This window comes from Rhinolophus ferrumequinum, chromosome 18 (genome assembly GCF_004115265.2).
Source record: "Rhinolophus ferrumequinum isolate MPI-CBG mRhiFer1 chromosome 18, mRhiFer1_v1.p, whole genome shotgun sequence".
NCBI lineage: Eukaryota > Metazoa > Chordata > Mammalia > Chiroptera > Rhinolophidae > Rhinolophus > Rhinolophus ferrumequinum.
In genome coordinates this window covers 38,459,672-38,472,722 of record NC_046301.1, presented here as the reverse complement: position 1 = coordinate 38,472,722, position 13,051 = coordinate 38,459,672, and the positions used below count along the sequence as shown (strand labels likewise).

At 38.2% G+C, this 13,051-nt stretch overlaps 1 protein-coding gene across 1 annotated transcript in view; it reads left to right on the top strand.

Moving 5' to 3' along the window:
• LOC117037721 (zinc finger protein 14-like) overlaps positions 1 to 12,438 on the top strand; it is an 82,621-nt gene extending 70,183 nt beyond the window's left edge. Inside the window, 4 exon segments of the mRNA XM_033134074.1 lie at positions 8,295 to 8,421; positions 8,628 to 8,688; positions 9,101 to 10,554; positions 10,557 to 12,438. Coding sequence (XP_032989965.1) covers positions 8,295 to 8,421; positions 8,628 to 8,688; positions 9,101 to 10,554; positions 10,557 to 10,651 — 1,737 coding nt within the window. The 3' untranslated portion in view covers positions 10,652 to 12,438.
• Positions 12,439 to 13,051: the final 613 nt, after the last annotated feature.

Here is a 13,051-nt window from a genome sequence, read left to right as displayed (position 1 = left end):
TTTCCATAAATAGTCATGTCATATGGAACAAAGATAGTTTTATGTCTTGCTTCTGTGTACCATTTATTGTCTATCCTTTTCTTATTACATGGCTAGGGCTTTGACTACAATGTTGAATGCTATTGGTGAGAGGAAATCTCCTTGCCCTGTTCCTAATCTTACCAAAAAAGCATCTAGTTTCTCACCATGAAGTATGATGTTAGCTACAGGTGTCATGTAGCTGTTCTTTCTCAAGAATAGATAGATCTCCTCTATTACTGGTTTGTTATTATAAATGGATGTTGGATTTTATCAAATCCTTTTTCGTGTTCCTTTCCCCCTCTTATTAATTTTGATATTAGTATTTTTTGTCTTCCTTCTTTTCTGTTATCTTGACACTAAACATTTATTAGTTTTATTAAATTAATTTTTTTCTAAGGACCAGCTTTTGGGTTTTGAAAACAAGAAGAGTGTTTTTTTTTTTCATTTTAAAACTAAATATTTTACTCCACTCTCTCTTTGCTTGCATGGTTTCTGAAAAGAAGTATGATTTAATTCTAGTATTTTTTCTCTGTAAGGTGTGCTTTGCCCTCTGCCTTTTTAAAAGTCTCTTTGTTTCTCATTTTTCTCTAGTTTGAATATGATATACTTGGTGAGCATTTTTGGTTTTTTTCATGTTTGGTGTCCTCTGAGCTTCTTGGATCTACAGTTTGCCATCTGTGATTAATTTTTGGAGAATCTCAGTGATTATGATTTCAGTTCTTTCCTTCTTTTCCTTTGGGTATTCTTATCATGTGTATTTCAACCTTCTGTCACTGCTCTACAGTCCATGGACATTGTGTTCTGTCTTGTTCTTTTTGTCTTTGCATTAGTCTCTGGTGAAATAGACTGTTTTCAGACAGGCCTTGTTAAGAACAGAAAACTTGGGGCATATTTTAAAATGTCATTTTTATTTTTTATTTTCCAGTTTTTTTTTTTTTTTATTAGTTTCAGGTGCACAAAACAATGTAATAGTTAGACATTTATCCTTTATCATTTATACCCCTCACACAGCGACAACCCCCCTCCCCCCATCCACTATCCCTCTGACATTGCACACAGCCATTACATTTCCACTGTCTCTATTCCTAATGCTGTACTCCGCTTCTTGTAAATATATATATATATATATATATATATATATATATATATATATAAAATTGTAGTTGACATTCATTATTGTTCAGCTTCAGGTGTACAGTGCAGCGATCAGGCATCTCCATCTTTTCTGAGGTGGTCTCCCTAATGAGACAAGTGTCCATCGGATATCCTATAAAATCTTTACAACATTATTGATTACATTCCCCAGATTAACTTTCGTAACCCTGTGGCAATCTTGTGGGTTACTGACTGCTTTCTAATCCCCACAGCTTCCCCCATCCCCACCCCTCCTCCCATCTAGCAACCTTCAGTTTTTCCTCTATGTCTCTGAGACTATTTCTGATTAGTTCATCTATTCTTTTCTTTAGATTCCACATATAAGTGAGATCACATGGTACTTGTCTTTCTCTGTCTGACTTATTTCACTTAACATAATGTTCTCTAGGTCCATCCATGTTGTTGCAAATGAAAGATTTCTTTCTTCTATCTGGGGTCTTTTATGGTTCCATATAAATTTTAGGATTATATGTTCTATTTCTGTGAAAGATGTCCTTGGTAGTTGGATGGGAATTGCGTTGAATATGTATATTGCCTTGGGCAGTATGGACATTTTAACTATATTAATTCTTCCTATCCATGAACATGGTATGTGTTTCCATCTATTTGTATCTTCTTTAATTTCTCTCTTCAGTGTCTTATAATTTTCTGAGTACAGATCTTTTACTTCTTTGGTTAAATTTATTCCCAGGTATTTTATAGTCTTTGGAGCAATTGTAAATGGGATTGTTTTTTTAATTTCTCCTTCTGATGTTTTATTATTGGTATATACAAATGCAACTGATTTCTGAATATTAATTTTATATCCTGCTACTTTACGAAATTCATTTATCATCTCTAATAGTTTCTTGGTGGAGTCTTTAGAGTTCTCTATATATAGTATCATGTCATCTGCATATAATGACAATTTTACTTCCTTCTTACCAATTTTGATGCATTTTACTTCTTTTTCTTGTCTGATTGCTGTGGCTAGAATTTCCAGCACTATGTTGAATAGAAGTGGAGAAAGTGGGCAACCTTGCCTTGTTCCTGATCTTAAGGGGAATGGTTTTAGCTTTTCCCCATTGAGTATGATGTTAGCTGATGTTAGTTTATCATATATGGCTTTTATTATGTTGAGATATCTATCCCTCTATTCCCACTTTAATAAGGGTTTTTATCAAAAATGGCTGCTGGATTTTGTCAAATGCTTTTTCTGCATCTATTGATATGATCATATGATTTTTATTTTTCATTTTGTTAATGTGGGGTATCACATTAATTGATTTGCAAGTGTTGACCGAACCTTACATACCAGGAATGAATCCCACTTGGTCATGGTGAATGATCTTTTTAATGTATTGCTGAATTCTCTCTGCTAATATTTTGTTGAGGATTTTTGCATCTATGTTCATTAGAGATATCGGCCTGTTGTTTTCTTTTTTGTAGTGTCTTTGTCTGATTTTGGGATCAGGGTCATAGTGGCCTCATAAAAAGTGTTTGAGAGCCTTCCCTCCTGGATTTTTTGGAAGAGCTTGAGGAAAATAGGTGATAATTCTTTTTTGAACGTTTTGTAAAATTCACCTGTAAAGCCATCTGGTCCAGGGCTTTTGTTTGTTGGGAGATTGTTGATTACTGATTCAATTTCCATGGTGGTAATCAGTCTATTCAGGTTTTCTGTTTCTTCTTGAGTTAGCCTTGGAAGTCTGTACGCCTCTAGAAAATTGTCCATTTCTTCCAGATTGTCAAATTTGTTGGCATATAGTTGCTCATAGTAACTTCTTAAAACTTTTTGTATTTCTGCGGTGTCCGTTGTCACTTCTCCTCTTTCATTTCTGATTTTATTAATTTGGGTCCTCTCTCTCTTTTTTCTAATGAGTCTGGCTAAAGGTTTGTCAATTTTGTTTATCTTCTCTAAGAACCAACTCTTGGATTCATTGATCGTTTGTATTGTTTTTCTGGTTTCTATTTCATTTATTTTCACTCTGATCTTTATTATCTCCTTTGTACCCCCTTTGGGCTTATTTTGCTGTTCTTTTTCCAGATCCCTTAAGTGTGAAGATAAACTGTTGATTAGTGATTTTTCCTGTTTCTTTAGGTAGGCCTGCAATGCTATGAATTTCCCTCTTAGGACTGCTTTCGCTGCATCCCATAGATTTTGGGTCATCGTGTTTTCATTTTCATTTGTCTCGAGATATCTTTTGATTTCTTCCTTGATCTCATGGTTGACCCATTCATTATTTAGTAACATGTTATTCAGCCTCCATGAATTGGTGTGTCTTCCAGTTTTTTTCCTGTAGTTCATTTCTAATTTCATAGCATTGTGGTCAGAGAAAACAGTTGGTATGGTTTCAATTTTCTTGAATTTATTAAGACTTGTTTTGTGGCCTAACATGGTCTATCTTGGAAAATGTTCCATGTGCGCTTGAGAAGAACGTGTATTCTGCAGCTTTGGGGTGAAATGCCCTGAAAATATCGATTGAATCCAAGTGGTCCAATGTGTCATTTAAGGCTATTGTTTCCATACAGATTTCCTGTGTGGAAGACCTGTCCCTTGTTGTCAGAGGTGTGTTGAAGTCCCTTGTTGTCAGAGATGTGTGATAGTGTTACTGTTGATCTCTGTCTTTATGTCAGTCAATATCTGTTTTATATATTTAGGTGCTCCTATGTTGGGTGCATAGATGTTTACTAGGGTTATGTCCTCCTGTTGGATCGATCCCTTTATTATTATATAATGCCCATCTGTGTCATTTAATATATTCTTCATTTTAAAGTCTGTTTTGTCATATATAAGTATGACAGCTCCAGCTTTTTTCTCATTTCCATTTGCATGAAATATCTTACTCCAACCCTTCACTTTCAGCCTGTGTGTGTCTTTTGATCTGAGGTGAGCCTCTTGTATACAGCATATACAAGGGTCTTGCTTTCTTATCCACTCAGCCACCCTATGTCTTTTGATTGGAGCACTTAATCCATTTACATTTAAAGTGGATTATTGATAGGTACATAATTATTGCCATTTTTTAAATTTGTAGTTAGATTGTTTTCATCTTTTTTCTGTTTACAGAAGCCCTTTAAAAATTTCCTGCAATGCTGGCTTGGTGCTAATAAATTCCTTTAGCTTATTCTTTTCTGGGAAGCTCTGTATCTCTCCTTCAATTTTAAAGGATAGCCTTGCTGGATAAAGCAATCTAGGTTGTAGGCCTTTGTTTTGCATCACTTTGAGTATCTCCTGCCACTCCCTCCTGGCCTGCAATGTTTCTGTAGAAAAGTCATTTGATAGTCTTATAGGAGTTCCCTTGTATGTAACCCACTGTCTTTCTCTTGCTGCTTTTAGGATTCTCTCTTTGTCTTTAACCTTTGCCATTTTAATTATATGTCTTGGTGTGGACCTGTTTGGGTTTATTCTGGTTTGAACTCTCTGCACTTTCTGGGCTTGTATGTCGGTTTCCTTCACCAGGTTAGGGAAGTTTTCAGACATTATTACTTCAAATATGTTCTCGATCCCTTGCTTCCTCTCTTCACCTTCTGGTATTCCTATGATGCACATGTTGTTGTGCTTGATGTTATCCCAGAGGTCTCTTAAACCATTTTCTCTGTGTGATCTCTGCTAACTTGTCTTCTAAGTTGCTGATTCGATCCTCTGCTTCATCTAACCTGCTGGTAATCCCTTCAAGTGTGTTCTTTATTTCAATTATTGTATTCTTTAGTTCTAACTCATTCATTATGATTTCTCTATCCTTCTTTATGTTGTCACTAAGCTCCTTAAACATTCTTATCATCAGTGTTCTGAATTCTGTCTCTGATAGGTTGGCTATCTCTATTTCATTTGGTTCCAATTCTGGAAGTTTCTTCTGTTCTTTTTTTTGGGACATGTTTCTTTGTTTCCCCATTCTGGCTGACTCTCTGTGTTTGCTTCGATGTATTAGGTAGATCCCCTAGAGTTCTTAGTTTTTGCTGTGTTATCTTATGTAGTATGTGTCCTTTATATTTGACTTGCACCACTTCCTTTTCTCCTCTGCATGTGCTCCAAAGGTGACTCTTGTGTTGTGTATATTGTCCTGTTAAAGTTGATCTTTAATTGCTTTTAGCTTGTGAGTAGGTGGGATTGACTCCTAGGCTGACTAGTTGTGAGACTTGGCTCTGCCCGTAGCAGGATGTTCTGCTGTGTGAGGGTTGACCACTTAAATGAGACTTGGCCTCTATGGTCTCTTGTGCCTGTAGAGAATTCCCTCTGAGTGTGTCACTTGTAGGTCAAACCTGGTAGTACTATGGTTTGATCTGGAGTTGGCCTCTGGGTGTGTTGAATCTTATGCCTCTTGAGCTGGGCCGTGGTGTAGGGCAATTTCACAACAAAGCAAATCACCAAGCACAACAACAACAACAAAGAAGAAACCAAATACATTCACATGTAAAAACAACTGATAACCCACACTCAACACAGGCAAAAATATCAAAGAAATAAAAACAAAACAAAACACAAAAAGCAGCGCTAGTCTTGGCTTAAGCCCACCAAGTAATCTCCAGGTTGTCCTCTGCTGTACCAAAGAGTCCTCTGCATTTTGTGCAGGCAGAGCCAGTCACGTGGTGCCCAGAGTGACCTTGGGACTGCAGATTTAGATGAGTGGGTCTAAGAGGTCTGTATGGTAGTTTCTACAAAATCAGTGTAGTTTCTGCTCTTGCCTGCATATATGCGCACTGAGAGTGACACAATCAGCCCTGTGCCCAGCTCTCCTGAGTCTTAGGGCACTTCTTCCGTGTGTGTGTGTGTGTGTGTGTGTGTGTGTGTGTGTGTGTATGTGTATGTGTGGCGGGCAGGAGGTATCTGAGCTGCTGAAAGCCCAGAGCAGCGTCTGCCACCTACTGCTGATCCCTGGGAGTGTCTCAGCAGTTATAATTGCCCTGCCCTAGGCAGACCAGAAAGGGTGGGGGCTGGGGATGGAGGAGTCTTCTCTCTCCCAGACCAGCAGTGTCACACTCTTCCCGCAGGCCAGAAAAGGTGGGGGCCGGGGGTGGAGGAGTCTTCACTCTCCCAGCCAAGTAGTATTTTACTCTTACGAGCCTCTTCCCTGGGTCAGAGCTGCACGCCGGGTCTTCCCAGATCCTGAGCACTAAGGGCTCCTCTGTAATCTGACATTACTGCTCATGAAGGGGAGGGGTAGGATTGGGAGAGTGGGGGGAGGGGCCCAGGTATGGAGTTTATGTCCTTTGTCCGACCCAGGGCCCAGCTGGAGGTCTCAGCTGAGGTTACTGCCTCAAATGCTGGATATACTGCTCTCTCGGTGGGAGAGATCAGCTGTGGATTGCAGGAAAAGAGTCCACCTCCTGGCTTTTGTGGTCTCTGTTCCGTCCTGGGACCCCCTGTGTCTCCGTCTCCACTCCTCTCCCTTCCCTCTTCCCCTGCTCTCCCAATTTGCCCACCTTCAAATAATCCTCATACTAGTCTCTTAGCTATTCTGTGTGATGAGCAGAGTCCTTTGATGGGTTATAGATGTTCAATCTTTGGTAAGCTCTGGAGGAGAACTCAAGAAGTCCGCCTCGCTGCCACCATTCCTATGACGTCACTCTTCTTTTCCAGTTTTGAAGAGAGTCATTTGCCTATGACCTCAGTGTTCTTATGGGTCTAAGAAGAGTTGTTTATTTCAGGTTTTCTTGCTCTCTCTCTTTTTTCCCTATGAGGTTGGGAATGATGGCTTCCAAGTTTCTTAAATACCAGACCAGAAACTGAATTCTCTGTCCCAGTTGTTGATGATTGATAGATAACAGCTTTACAGTTTCATCTCTCCTCATTCCTCTATGATCCACATCTATACAAAGTAATGAGAGTGCCTTGGTGCCCCTTCCTTTGGTGGTGGTGAAAGATTCAGTCCTCGTAAGATCCTGCTCTCGTGTGTGAGCCCTCACCCTAACCCACCCCTAATCTCAATTTTACAAAAAGTCCCCACATCTTTCCTTGCTTTCTTGAGCCATTTCTTGACTGCTGGAGAGACCTGCCTTGCTTTCCTCAATTATGGGAGTAGTAGACCCTTCATACACTATTGGCCATGTGTGGTGTCATCAGCTAAGAGATTGATATGCTGAGAGGTCATGATATCATGCTCCATTACTCCACAGGGGAGCTTGGGAATTAGAGAAGTTGGGAATGCAGACTCAGGTGGCTGGTGGGGAAACAGTTTCTCCTACAAATATGAATATGGAGATTTTATGTTCTTTTGGAGGAAAGCACTGCTGAGTCCTTCATATGTTATACTCATAGGCAAATTCACCATTGTGGTTTTCAGTGAACGCAATTGCAATCAGAAACTTTCAACTGTTCCTCAAGGTCACCATGTCACAGGGCACAGTGTTTTTGTGCCATAAAGAGGTCTTCTGGCAAATTTGTCACTATGTGTGCCCAAAATTGGCTCTAAGCAGCCCTGAGGCACATGAGCATAGGGATTTTGTGGTCTAAGTTTTCACTCCTTCTTCCTAGTGTCTGAATTGTGTGTTTTAGTTAACTTTCTAGCCCATCAAAGTGGAGAAAGGAAAAGCAGTCCATGATACATGTTATACAAGTTAAAAACTATACTTCCCTACAAGAATTCTGCCTACTGCATCTGACTACTTCCAAAGTCCTGGAGTACTTCAGGGACAATATAGCCAGCTGGACCTTATTAAAAGTTGGATATCCATAGCCTTCCTGAACTCTTATGTATGGTGATTGGAATGGAGGAAAAAGCATTTAGTTCTTCATTCTGTTTTTACTGATTAATACATGTAGATTTGACCCTCTGCCTCATCGAGGGCTGAAAATGGTGGGTAGTAAGGAGATGAGAGTTTTTCTTACAAAATATTGATGGTATTAAAATATTTGTTTCATTTGTATAACATTTCAGTCGTTATCCAACATGCTGTGGACCCTGACTTTGGAAGATTTAATGTGATCACAGTAAAAGTGTGTAAACAATTTCCATGTGTTCATGATGCTGTTAATGTATGAGGAAGTAAGTGTGGACAAGGGAGTAAATTTTGGATGATCAGTTACAGAATAAATGTTTGGACACATCAGAATTATACGTGACCTTCATAAAAATAAAGTATTGATATCCCCTATTGTCAGTCTTACACATCCTACTGTACACATATGTTGGGTGTTTTAGGACTCAGTGGCCTTTGAGGATGTGGCTGTGACCTTCACCCTGGAGGAGTGGGCCTTACTGGATTTTTCACAGAAGAAACTCTACAGAGATGTGATGCGAGAAACCTTTAGGAACCTGGCCTCAGTAGGTAAGGATGACAAGTTACCTACACTTCGTCAATTAGAGTGCAAGTGTTTCTTGCTCATCAACGTTTTCTAAGATTTAGATAGTGGAAAGGTAGGACTTTGGTAAGTAAACTAGGTATGGCAACGGGTAAAATTCTACCTAGAATCTAATCCATTTCTCTCTAATGTTTTTTTTTGTTTGTTTGTTTTGTTTTAATCTTTATTTTAGGGGAAAAATGGGATGATCATGACATTGACGATCAGTACAAAAACAAAGGGAGAAAACTAAAGTAAGTCACACTCATAATAAGTAGTGGCTCATGTAAGAATCCTTTTGTTATTAAATTTTAAGAGAAGGAAACAAAACCAGAACCTTTGTTTCAAATTTAGTTATACTTAGAAAATTTTTACCAAAAATGCTTTCTTATGTGTGCCATTAGATGATTAATGTCAAAATAGTATTTTCAAAATCATTCATTTCAAAATAGTATCAATAAATTTTACATATGAATATTACTGTTTTGATGATAGCAAGGATGAAGTCCTCTTGCAGAGCATTCCTTATATTCAACTTGAAACAATTCAAAGCAGAAAATGTACAGTTTTGATATAAATTATAAAAAGGTAGTTTAAATACTCTACAACTAATATGAAATTGTTAATAAAGAAATAATTAATACTGTACTTCTCATTTTTTTACAGAAGTCATAGGGTAGAGAGACTCTATGAAAGTAAAGAGGATAGTCAGTATGGAGAACACTTCAGCCTTATTTCCAATATGAATCTGAACAGAGAAACCACTGGAATAAAAGTACACGAATCTAGTGCATGTGGAAGCATCTTCATGCATCATTCATTCCTTAATAGACACATCCCTGGGCACAAACCATATGAGTATCACAAATACAAAGAGAAACCATATAAATGTAAGGAATGTGATAAAGCTTTCAGTTATTTCCAATTTTTTGATGAAAGAAATCACAATGGAGAGAAAAACTGTAAATGTAAGGAATGTGGAAAAGCCTACACAGATTGCAGTTCCTTAGAAACACATGAAAGAACTCACACAGGAGAGAAATGGTATGAATGTAAGCAATGTGGTAAAGCCTATCGTCTTCCTGGTTCTCATCAAAAACATGAAAGAACTCACACTAGGGAGAAGCATTATGCATGTAAGGAATGTGGGAAAGTCTTTGGTGATCGCTCAAGCTTTCGCGTACACATGATCAATCACACTGGAGAAGGACCTTATAAATGTAAGGAATGTAAGAAAGCATTCATTTCTCCCAGTTCTATTCAAACACATGAAAGAACTCACACTGGAGAGAAACCTTATGAATGCCAGGAATGTGGGAGAGCCTTCTCTCGTCACTATGCCTTAAAAACACACATGAGACTACACACTGGAGAGAAACCCTATGAATGTCAACAATGTGGTAAAGCCTATAGATGTTCTGATTCCCTCCGAAGTCATAAAATAACTCATACTGGAGAGAAACCCTATGAATGCCAGGAATGTGGGAAAGCCTTCTCCTATAAGCAAACCTTAAAAATACACATGAGAGTGCACACTGGAGAGAAACCCTATGAATGTAAACAATGTGGTAAAGCCTATAAATATAAGTATACATTTCAAACACATGAAAGAACTCACACAGGAGAGACACGGTATGAATGTAAGCAATGTGGTAAAGCGTTCAGTTACCCCCGTTCTTGTCGAAACCATGAAAGAACTCACACTGGGGAGAAACATTATGAATGTAAAGAATGTGGGAAAGCCTTTAATTATCTGTCATGTCTTCGAGTACACTTGATCAGTCACACTGGCGATGGTCCGTATAAATGTAAGGAATGTGAGAAAGTGTTTATTTCTCGCAGTTCATTTCAGATACATGAAAGGACTCACACGGGAGAGAAACCCTATGAATGTAAAGAATGTGGGAAAGCCCTCTCCTCTAAGCAAACCTTAAAAGCACACATGAGACGACACACTGGAGAGAAACCCTATGAATGTCAACAATGTGGTAAAGTCTTCAGATGTTATGGTTCCCTCCACAATCATAAAAGAACTCATACTGGAGAAAAACCCTATAAATGCCAGGAATGTGGGAAAGGCTTCTTCCACAAACAGAAGTTAAAAATACATGAGACTGCACACTGGAGAGAAACTATGGATGTAAACAATGTGGTAAAGCCTTCAGGTTTTACTTTTCCCTCCAAAACATGAAAGAAGTCATGAGAGAAACCCTATGAATATAAGCAGGGTGGTAAAAGCCTGTGGAGCTTACAGTTGCTTAGAAACAAGAATTCATACATGAGGGAAGCCCTATGAATGTAAGATTTGGAGAAGTTTCAGATACTAGTTTATGCAAACGTGAAAGAAATTGCAGGAGAGAAACCCTATGAATGTAAGCAATGTCGTAGAGCTTTCATTTCTCATCTAGGTTTTTAAATACACAAAACTCAACACTGGAGGAAATTCTATGAATGCAAGCATTGTGGTAAAGCCTTTATTTGTCACAACCACTTGAAGATGCAAGAGTGCACACGGGAGAGACATCATATAAATGTAAAGAATGTGGAAAGACTTTAAATATCCCAGTTCCTGCCAAAGACATGAAAGGACTCACTGGGTAAAACATGAATGTAAACTGTGTGGGAAAGACATCAGTTGGCCCACAGCCTTACATGTGAACTCCCACCAAAGAGAAATATAAAGAACGTGAGAAAACTTGATAGAAATTAACCCATTTGTAATGTTCCAGACAACTTTCAGCATGAGGTAGTTGTTAGTAAAGTTGTAAATGTATTGCTTTTATCAAGTTTTTATTTTAAAGTACATAATTGGAATGTGGATTTCTACTAATTACTTTCAGTAATGAATGTTGAGGTGAGAAAATTCTGTGAGTCATCTTCAACAATAGTACCTAAGATTGATAGGTTAGTGTTTTTTCCTTAAAACAGTTAATATTTTTTTTCTATTTTTTGGCTTGTTTGAAGGGCATTTCTAAAATGCAGTTGTTTTAAAATGTGTTATTTGTTTTGTGTTAAGGAGCCATTGAAATTTGACAAGAGTGGTATTTTCCTACTGGCCTTGTGACAGTTCTTGGATATCCATAGTTATCCATAGTTCATTATATATGTACTATTGTACTTTCTTATTGACAAAGCTCCTTTTTTAGGACAGGTATAAGTGCCTCTTTCCATTTTTCATATGTATAAACAATTGTAATACTTTGTATGGCAAATTAATTAAAGAACATATTTTCATGTGAATTAACTATTTTTATATTTGGGCCTTTTCTTTTTCTTTGCTGACTGTTATTTCCTGAACAGACATTGATTTAAGAAGAGGGAGCTGCGATAGGGGGTAACAAAATCTGGAGCTGGAGATAGTGCCCTGTGGGTAATGTTAGGAACTAGATTTTCCAGAATCCATGCCTTTTGTGGTCTATGTTAAAATTCATTAATAGCCTCACTTGCATGAGATTTGGAAGGCAAAAACAAAGAAGGCATTAGATTTAAGAGCCACAATGGGGGGCGGGGAAGCAGATGCACAGGAGCTTTGAAAACATCAGCTTCTAGCCCATTGTCCTGATTCTTTGCACTTGCAGTCAAGACTGTCCTCAAAACTACCAGCAACTGCTTAATACCCATTTTTGAGAAGTGTAGATTTCCTCTGATGTCTTCAGAACTGCCACATAAAAGACCTGTCAGTGTGGGTTTTTCTGTCAGCCCTCTTGTGTCCACCAGGAAGCTAAATCAGACTTTTGTGCTTGGGAGTATTGTCTGATTCCCCTCTTCTCTAGATTATATCAGTATAAGGTCTAATTTTTACAGGAAACACCTTATGCTGTTAACAGTGCTGGTGAATATGTTTTCTTGATTCACCGACACCTCTACAGTGCTACCATCAGAAAGAATGGCATGGGAGTTTGTTTCTCTGCTGCATTTGTACACTGGCTGCTTTGACTGGGCCTTCCATGTGAGAAAAATCACCCTCATGTCAGGAAAACTGTGGGTGTTTCCTGTTACTTGTAGCTGCATGCATTTCTTCAGTGTTTTCATTTATGTTTGATGATGTGTGATTAAAAGTGTGTGCATTTTTTTTGGTTAAAGGAATGCCTCTGTTGTTTCATAGAAATACTTTATTAGCTTTTTAAGTCAAATGCTAACAAATGCTAACAAGTATTACACACATGCACCACTTAATGATGGGTATATGTTCTGAGAAATACATTGTAGGTGATTTCATCCTTGTGCAAACAGTGTGGTTACACAAATTTAGATGATATGGCCTACTACACACCTGTGTATAGCTTACTACCCCCAGACCTATATATGGCCTATTGCTCCTAGGCTACAAACATGTTACTGTACTGAATACTGTAGGCAATAATAACTGGTAAATATATGTGTACCTAAACATAACTAAGCATAGAAAAAGTATAGTAAAAACATGGTGTAAAAGATGAATGATACACCTTATTGAGCACTTACCATGAATGGAGCTTGCGGGACTGGAAGGTGCTCTGGGTGAGTCAGTGAGAGAATGGTGAATGAGTGAAGCCCGAGAACATACTGTACACTACTGTAGGCTACAAACCCTGGACACTTAGGCTCCACTAAATTTGTTTAAAAATTTTTTTTCAG